The sequence below is a fragment of the Austrofundulus limnaeus genome, unplaced genomic scaffold (genome assembly GCF_001266775.1).
Source record: "Austrofundulus limnaeus strain Quisiro unplaced genomic scaffold, Austrofundulus_limnaeus-1.0 Scaffold123, whole genome shotgun sequence".
In the NCBI taxonomy this organism is placed as follows: Eukaryota; Metazoa; Chordata; class Actinopteri; order Cyprinodontiformes; family Rivulidae; genus Austrofundulus; species Austrofundulus limnaeus.
Window position 1 is genome coordinate 1,467,232 of NW_013952525.1, and position 9,556 is coordinate 1,476,787.

Consider the following 9,556-nt stretch of genomic DNA (forward strand, 5'->3'; position numbering starts at 1 on the left):
GTATTTTTAGTCTTTATTTTACAGTTAAAATACAGTATATGTTTATTAAATAAAATCTAATGTTACAACTAATCCCACAGCATTTCTAATCTGAGTTGAATAAAACGATCCTTTCAGGTCTGAAGGCGTTGAAGCTGAAGCTTCCCGTTCCTGAAGGATGCCCCTCCAAAATCTACAAGCTGATGACGCGCTGCTGGGCCGTCGGCCTCAAGGAGCGGCCGTCCTTCACCGACATCGTCCACGCGCTGGGAGAGCTGCCATCCGACAGCAAAGTCTGAGCTCGCCCCGACTCAAAGAGTCTCACTCGTTTCAGGGAACGGAGGTGAAGAGAAAACTCTTTTTTTATGCATTTCAGTTCAGACTGAGCTGGAACTTCGTGCTCTCAGCGGCGCCACGGACGTCCTCGTGCACGGCGGCTCCGCCCCCTCCTCGACCTCAGTGCCTGAACCCTTTCATCTCACAACCGTTCCAACTAAAACTGCAGAACGGGCTTTGCATGCAGGTCCCGTGTTCTATGCAACACGCAGAAACTAAACCCACTTCAGGAACGAAAACAATCACGTTTTATAGCCAAGGACTTACTGAATGAACGACTTGTACCTTTATGAACTTTTTTTATACGTTTTGTTCTTGTAATAACGTTGAGGTGCTTATTTTGCTCCACAGATGGGAGGAGTCATGTTACAGGATGTTTTGAATTCTATATTTTGTCAGAAAAGAACGAGTGTCTTACCTGTTGCAGATGCTCTTTAAGCAAACTAAAAATGGATGAGAAGACTGAAACGCAGGATTGCTGCTTGGAACGTGTGTTTTTAATCAAAAACAAGCTGGGTAATTATTTCATTTTTCATCAAATATTCGAACAACGTGGAGTGGGCGGGGCCTCTCGCAGAAACGGAGCTCAGCCGCCATTTAGATTCCTTTCAAAATAAAGTACCGACTGTTAAACTGGCAGGAAGATGCTAGCTCGTTAATCCTGTCACAAATCAAACTTTTATTTCTCCAAACAGTCATCTGCAACAGGTAAGATATTAACTCTTCCTATCAGACTCTCCTCAGAATGGTCAGAGTATCTTCTCAGTATCTACAAATTGCAGGGATGTAAACATATTTTACCTGCAGCGAAGCTTCCACAGAGGTCCAATCACATTTTCTCTGTTTTTGTTTTTATTTTTGTAACAAAGTTTGGAATCACAGCAGGTGACGTGTTCATGACGTAGAAGCACTAACTTCACCTAAAGACCATCCCTCTTCATTATGTTGCGTAGAAGGACACGCAGGTGCCTGTTTATTTATAATAAAGGTCCTGTTTTTGTTTATAATTTGTACTTTTCTKAAATGTTCTTGTCCATTTTAGTTTGCATTCAGTCTGAGCTGAACGGGCTAATGCTAATTAAAAATAAAAGAGGTCATAAACGTGACCTGGACTCGTTTAAGTGCCTAAAAAAATGAAGGATTATTTTAACAATTTCCCTTTTTTTGTTACATTATCTAATCAACTGCGATGGCCTTTGTTTATGAGCTTGTTTTTATACGTTTTTTTTAGTGTAAAGTTTTGTTTTTATGAATGCTAGGCACTCACACCTAGACCTGTTTTTTTATCTGCTTCAGCAAATGTTCACCGTAATCAGTTATATTCAGAAGTATACATGCTGCTGTCAATAAACAATGTGTTTTTATTTTATTGTTTTTATTGTTTCATGTTACAGTTGTGTATTTCAATGTTTTTAGTTTAGAAATAGATGTGTACATTTATAAATACCTACACATAATCCAGGGAAAGTACCCTCCTTCACCACTAGGGGGCGGTGCAGCTCCTCTGAATTAATTTAACAGTATCCCGCTTTTTCTTTTAACTTCTACTTTTTGTTCAGTTCCATACAATATTATTCAATTCAATTCAATTAAAAAATATTGATCCCAAAGGGAAATTAAATAAGGGAATTATTTTAGTTCCTGTTCCATCGTTTTGTTTTTTAAAACTTTGTAAGAAAATGTTAAAAAATACAATTCAGTGTTTCAATTTTTTTTTAGCTTCTTATCCTGAAACAACTGTCAGACACCCGCAAAAATAAAAATACACAAACATTGCAAAAAAATAAAGTCTATTTGAATTTTGTGTTTGTGACACAGAGTGGGACCCCAACCCCATACTTGAGAACCAGGATCAGTGAAGGAGAACGGGTGTCTTTCAGAACGCACAGGAAGTGTTTTTTTATTTTTATTGCTAAGACTAAGAGGCATTTATCTGTGTGTGAAACCAGATCAAAATATTAACTTGATGTGTTCTAACCTGCCTGAGGAGGGAGGGGTTCACGGTGTTTACACTCAGACCTTTTGTTTGTTTTGGGGTTTTTTTCCTTAAGACGTTTAAAAATGTTGCAGTAGGAGGATAAACGATGCGTTAATCCAGTTCAGCGTCTTGTTTTACTGGTATTGTCAATCTTTGCTCATACGTGAGGTCATCCAGGGACACGTAACGCAGCCAGTTATGATGCTGGAGGCTGCTGAACGGTTGTTGCTTTACAGGACCTTATCTGATTCCTACTGCTGTCAATCATGCTGCTAGGAAAGCAAAAAATATATCAATTAAAAAAACTCAAACCCTCCTTGAACTAACAAATGGATTGAAAAGCTCAGTGTAATGAAAGGCTAGCTTAAAYCTAAACGTCGCAAAACGATGGTTAAGACAGAAGTYGCAAAAGGTTAAAAGRATCYAAAAACAGACAAACCAAAAAGCTGGCTGAKATGTAAAATTTGRGAAAGGCTAGCTAAATGCTAAATATAACAAAAAGAAAACCAAWTGTAGCACAGGGCAGGCTAGAAGCTAAAACTAGCTAGAAGCTAAAAGTTGCAAAGATCTAGCTAAAGCCAAAATATAAAACAAAGTGGCCTAACACTTGCTAAGTAGCTAAAGCCTAAGTAAGCTAGAAGTAAGAGGAAGCTGCCTAGAAGCTAAAAGTAGCAAAAGTCTTGCTAAAGCCAAAATATAACAAGCTAAAGGAAGCCGAAGGCTACCTTGAAGCTAAAAGAAACAAAACTCTAGTTAAAGGATAAATAAAACACAAAGTAAGCCAAAAGTAGCAAAAGGTTAAAAGTATCGAAAAACAGACAAACCAAAAAGCTGGCTGAAATGTAAAATTTGCGAAAGGCTAGCTAAATGCTAAATATAACAAAAAGAAAACCAAWTGTAGCACAGGGCAGGCTAGAAGCTAAAARTAGCTAGAAGCTAAAAGTTGCAAAGATCTAGCTAAAGCCAAAATATAACAAAGAGGGCCCACACTTGCTATGAGGATATGAGCCAAAAATATCGCACGGTAAGATATAAGAGTGAGYYYYKMSRSRKMAYYKMKWAAYWYMKYKAAYWSTRMRSKWAYKSKKAAWATAWKACAAGCTAAAGGYAGCKGAAGGCTACCTTGAAGCTAAAAGAAACAAAARTCTAGTTAAAGSATAAATATAACACAAAGTAAGCCAAAAGTAGTTAAACATTTGCTAAATAGCTAAAGGCTTGGTAAAAGCTAAAACAAGCTGAACAATGGTAAAAACRTAAAAGTTGCAGACAGCTAGCTAAACGTTGCAATACGAATACTAAAAGATAAAATGAGCAGAATGATAGCTAAAACCTAAACCTATTAAAAGGTTAGTGAAAAACTAAAAGTAGCAAAAGGCTGCAAATAGCCACAAATAGCAGAAGACAAACAGAAGTTAAGCATGGCAGAACAGTAGCTAAAAAGTGAGTCTCAGAAGACTAGCTYAAAGTTAAAATGAGCAAAGCAAAAGCTAAAACCTAAAAATGCTGAAAGGCTAGTGAGCGGCTAAAAGTAGCAAAAAGCAGAATAAAACTAGAAAGTAAAAGTAGAAAAACTAGCTACAAGCTAAAAGTAGCAGAAAGCTAGCTAGAAGCTAAATGCTACAGAATAGTAGCTAGGTGCTAGCAGAAGGCTCAATAAATGTAACAATGCAATAGCTAAAATAAAAAAAACAGCAAAGGGCTGATGATTAGCTAAAATTATACAAGAAAACATCCAATAGCTGAAGCAGATGTAAATATAATTATATAATTCTAATTGACCTTGTATTCTGAAAAGTATAAAAGTTGCAAAAAGCCAAAGTCCTGGTGTCCATTTGAATGAGCTGAATATTTATGAACAGCTAAAATAGCACAATGTATGGATAAGTAGTTGGATTACAAATGAATGTATAGAACATTAAAACCATTAAACTGAGTGCTGACTCAGCATTCACACTAATTGTTAAAACAACCAAAAGCAGAACTTTAAAGGTCAGTAAAAATATCTGTAAAAGTCTGTAAAACTGTGGAGCATCACAGCAGTGTCCCTCAGTGGAGTGGCTTTAAACTTTTGCACAGCAGGAGCTGTACAGAAGCTCCAAACTCCTCCCTTTTAACCTTTAGGGTAAAATAAAAGTTCTGACGCTGAAGTTTAACTTTGATCCACCTGTAGGAATTTTAACAACAAAAAAGAAGATGTTTGTTTTATTGTTATTATGATGTTCCTGCACGCCCGCGATGACGTCGATATTAGCGCAACCATTTTGGTATTTATGCTAATAGCTAACCCGCTCGACCAATCACAGCMCTACTAGGATCACTCTCAGCCAATCAGCGGGGGAAGCTGTGACTCACCAAATAAGGAGAGACAGCACCAAATAAGGAAACGTTGTATCTCTTTATAAGGAGGGAAGTAGTTCCCCGGTTGTGGTATTATTCCGCCGTCTRATAAATTAATGTAAAAAATAAAAGTTTTTACGTGTTTCTGAACGTCACAGTGTGGAGTATTTCAACGTAACGTACGAACAGTGTGATATTTTTGAACCAACAGATCGATGTAAGCGATATATGTTTTTGTGAGTGCGGACTTTTTGACATGGCGGAGGCACAACGAGGGTGCTGTTCGCGCTTTCCTTTTTGAGAAAGTGCTCCGAAGAGGAGGGCGATCCAAACCGAGCTGGGCTTCACGGGTCTCCGGGGCAGCATCACCTTTGAAAGTTTGCATTAGTTATTTCCTGGAGTCTCCGAACCGTCACCGGGCCGGGGTTTGTTTACATTTTGCGACCCAGGCGCGTGTACGGTTCGGCGCGCTCCAGCTTCCTTCCCAGGGAGGCTGGCGTGAAGGAGACTCGGTTCGGTACAATATAATGTTACCCAGCCAGGTTGGATCTGGGTCAGCATCAGGTAGGGGCACTGCGGGACACGGTTCGGAGGTTGTCAGCGGCGGGATCCGTCCCGTCTTGGTCCGAGCGGGGCTACCGGGGGACAGCGGCGGAGCTCGGCAGGGGGACGCCGCCGGGATGCTCGGAGGCTCGCGAGGCGCCAGACCGGCGGGAAACGGGGCCGGGGTGAACCCGCTACACACCGCCGTCCAGGGCGGCATGATGGTGGGGCTGAACGCCGGCGTCGTGCTGCCCCACGGGGCCCGCTTCGACCCGGACCGAGACTGCGCTCCGATGTGCAGCGGCTCGGACAACGACTCGGACTCCGGAGACGACGACGACCCGGTGGGTTCYCTCGGGGACAGCCGGAGAGGGGTGAAGCGGGAGCGGGTGGAGCTGGAGGCCGCCGTGGCGGGGCAGGAGGTGGGAGTCGCCCCCGGAGGATACGGCATGGTGTCCGGAGGAGTCGCCGGGGCCAAGCCGGGGAAGAAGACACGTGGGCGGGTAAAAATAAAGATGGAGTTCATCGACAACAAGTTGAGACGGTACACCACCTTCAGCAAGAGGAAGACGGGCATCATGAAGAAGGTGAGTCCGGCGGAGCCTCTGGAGCCACAAAAAAGAGTTAATTATAAGGTTTAATATTTAATAACATTAAATAAACAATGAAAGAGCTGCTTCTAAACTCTTAACTTTTGTCAGTCTAAAATTAAAAAGTGATTTTTATTTATTTGCAGAATTAAAACTTGTTTTATTTATTAAATACATGTTTAGATATAATCTGAACAAGAAATGTTAAAGCTGCTGCTCAATATGGTCACCATGGTTACCATACACCTGCGTCTGTCACTCCCTGGTTGCCCATGATTGGCAGACAGAAAAGTAAGCRTCAAAACAAAGAGCTGATGTGCAAAAACTACATTTCGGTTCTTAAGTTTTAAACCATAAGTAAGAATTAAAAGACTCTTGTGGTCTCACATTTTAAATTTTAAGTCTACGGTGTGTTTTTGTGGGAGATACAAGTTTAAAAAGACCCTCCGCTTCCTGTTTTAAAGATGGCGCTTTGATCTGAAATCTGATGAAAGTCTATGGAAATTTGGGTGAGCGTGCTCCTCGGTCTGAGGGGATTTGAGAGAAAACTGTGAATCCTACAGCGGTGAGAAACGCATCAAGTCAAAGAAGAGACAAATTCACACATTTTGATGTATAACTTGTATGTGTACCGCAAAAAAAGTTGTGGGAGTAAAAGTACAAAAACTACTAGACGGATTTTTTTTAAAAATTCCTAAATCGAGAGCAAGAATAGACTCTCGTGGTCACATTTGTCAATTTTTAAAGAGTTTTATGTAGGAGATACGACAAGTTAAACAGCTGCTTTGTTTCCTGTTTTGGATTCAAAGTGAAATTTAATGGAAGTCTATGGAAGCTCGGCTGAGCGTGCTCCTCGTTCTGAGGCGATTTGAGAGAAAACTGTGAATCCTACAGCGGTGAGAGACACATTAGGTCAAAGAAGAGACAAATCTGCACGTTTTGATATATTTAATGTGTTCGTACAGCAAAAAGCTGTTGTAATAAAAGGATTTTGATCTTTTTTTTTTGTCCTAATTGATTTTTATAGMGGTTTAGTGCAGCATGCTAATGATGTTAGCACACGTCCCACTGGAGGATTACTCTTTACATCCAGGGATTATTTTTACAGACTCTATCAGTGTTCAAATGAAAAGCTAAAAGTGTCAGAAGGCTAGCTAAAATTTGTGAAACGGTAGGTAAAAGCTAAAATGAGCAAAAAATCTAAAAGTATTGAAATGCTATATAGAAGCTATTCTTAGCTTCTAAGTGCTAAAAGTTTAGCTAACAGTTTAAGTAGCAAAAGGTTGAATTAAACGGAAACATAGAAAAGCTAGCAGGAAGCTGAATGTAGCAGAACAGTAGCTGAGAGCTAAAAGTAGTAAAAGGCTAGATGTATCAGAAGGCTAGCTGCAAGCTAAAAGAAGCAAAACAGTTGRTAAAAGTAACGGTACAGTAGCTAAAATATGAAAGTAGCAAACGGATGAATACAAGTTAAAAGTAGCAACCTATTGAAATGTTAGCTAGAAGCTAATTGTGGCAAAATGATGCCGGTAGTTAAAAAAACCAATAGTAGCAAAATGATAGCTAAAAGTCACAAATTGCTAGCTGAAAGCTAAAAGTATTAATACAGTAGCTAAAATTATTTATTTTATATGTATTACAACTCATAATTGTTGTCAACAAAGCATGGCTCAGCAGATTTAGCCTTTAGTAGTGAAAGAGGCTTTTTGAAGTGGTTATTTTTGATCAGAGCTGAGGCAGACATGAAGAAAAAATGTTATTTTTTAGCAGGGTTTTGAAAGCTCTGTCAGCTTTAGTTTTTGTTTTGTTTTGTTTCGACCAAAAAAACCTCTTAAGTCAACCTCTAATGATATCACCGTTAGCCGTTAAAGATCATTAATTGCTGGTAATTACAGCCTTGATGAAGGTGGTAAACAGGCTMTATTGTTGGAGACGAAACACTTGTGGCACAAAGTGACTCAGTTGATGTGAGGAAGCCGGCGTATTACGACAGGCAGCGAGCTGGAAATAAACCTGAGCAAATGACAGCTCTATTTATGACCCAGTCCCCCCCACATACCCCCCTCACACACACACACGCACCACCACCACCACCCAGACCAACACACAGCTTTCCACATAAACTGACAGACTCACCTCTTCGTTGGGTTGAACCTGCGCGTTGCTCTCTAAAAGAAAAGCTTTCCTTCAGGGTGTTGCTGCRYCTTGTTTCTGTTAGCGAGGCTTTAGTTGGTTTCCCTGAGCACCGCTAACACTAACGGAGCTCTACCTGGTGTTTCCTGCATCGAAACAGTGTTTATACTGGCTAWATGTGAAATAAATACTACAGAAATACCACTAAAAGAAAAGTCAGAGTTTTACTCACTGACCTGTGGTGAGTAGCTGCCATCTTGAATTCTGAACTTTCCCACTTTTTCCAACAGGAAATTCCCATTAGTTTAAATTTACAACTTGTAAGTGGGAAGTTCCCACTTTCCCAGTACAGCTGGGCTGTAACGGAAATAAAATGAGAGTGCAGTGAAACAGAAGTTTTACACAGTAAATTGTGCTGGCTCCATCTAGTGGTGGGATGATGTCGTTTGATGTGTAAAATAATCAACGTGCATTATGGGAGATGTAGTTTATAATCAGTGCTAGCTTGTTTTTTTTTTTTATATACATTAATACGGGCCTTTTGCAGGCCACATAAAATGCTGTGGTGTGGCCTATTTGGCCCGTGGGCCTTGAGTTTGACTCGCATCGAAAAGATGACGAGGGGTTTGTTTAAAATAAATAAAAAGCCAAAGTTAAAAACCAAGACTATTTTATTTTAAGAAAAGTAACAGTTTTTGCGGAACCTTTAAATGAACACAACAGGAAACCTCACACGATCTGTTGATGCTTGAGGGTTAGGTTGTGTATGACTTTCAGCTACTACCATGCCGGATTTCAGCTGAGCGCGTCTGTGAACGTGTTTTGGTTTTAGCTGTTTTTGTTTCGTCTACGGTGGCCATGTTGAATTGGCTCAACTTAATCTGATTAAATGTTAAAGCTGCTGCCAGTGGCTCATGGGGGTCGCCGTGGTAAACACACACCTGTGCCTCTCGCTCCCACAGCACTCTTACCGAGACAGTCAGAAACACAGCCTAAAAAGTAAGCCTCAAACAACCAGTCGCTGCTTGAAAACTAAAGCTTTATTGGAAAAAAAAGAACTTTATTCAACAGAAGAGTCTCATCGTACATTTTTATTTTTTTTAATGTTTTTTGTCGGAGATGTGACAAATTTATAAAACCTTATGATGGAAACAAGATGGATACGATTATTGACGATTTGACCTTTTTTTTTAAGTTGAATTTTTTGCACAAAGTTATGACCTGATGAGCTGCTTTACCCTGACTTTAAATGAACTTTTTACCGTTTTTGTTTAGTGGAGGATTTTTCAGTCTTGTTTCCTCGAAGCACCTGCAGCCTCTCTGCACTCGTTTCTTCTTTTTCCCAGACTGTTGTCGTGGAAACTGCACTGTCTTTATGTAGGCCCTTGGCAACATGAACACAATTTGACACAACGTTGGGATGGAAATTATTATTATATATATATATTTTTTGTATTTTCTTCTTCAAATTGTTGCCCACACTGTGCCAACCATCACAGAAACTGACAGGTGGGTGGAGTGGGAAGATTCATGGTAGATTGGACTGGAACTAGGACTGATCCAGTTTAATTTAGAAGGATAAGAAGCAGAGAAAAGTCCTGTCTAATCTCAGAAAACGTGTGTGTGTGTGTGTGTGTGTGTGTGTGTGTGTGTGTGTGTG

At 40.2% G+C, this 9,556-nt stretch overlaps 2 protein-coding genes across 4 annotated transcripts in view; both read left to right on the forward strand.

The window, feature by feature from the left end:
* The window catches only part of ptk7b (protein tyrosine kinase 7b), a gene marked incomplete at its 5' end in the record, with an annotated part of 96,466 nt that extends 94,787 nt beyond the window's left edge, over positions 1 to 1,679 (forward strand). Inside the window, 1 exon segment of the mRNA XM_014015146.1 lies at positions 118 to 1,679. Within this exon segment, the coding sequence (XP_013870600.1) occupies positions 118 to 278 (161 nt within the window). The 3' untranslated portion in view covers positions 279 to 1,679.
* A 3,235-nt stretch (positions 1,680 to 4,914) lies between these two features.
* The window catches only part of srfb (serum response factor b), a 35,890-nt gene continuing 31,248 nt past the window's right edge, over positions 4,915 to 9,556 (forward strand). The window contains exon 1 of one of the 3 annotated variants that reach the window (XM_014015161.1): positions 4,915 to 5,760. In XM_014015161.1, coding sequence (XP_013870615.1) covers positions 5,158 to 5,760 — 603 coding nt within the window. In that variant the 5' untranslated portion in view covers positions 4,915 to 5,157. The remainder of the gene's footprint in view (positions 5,761 to 9,556) is intronic. The other 2 variants (XM_014015163.1, XM_014015162.1) reach the window with 2 other exon arrangements.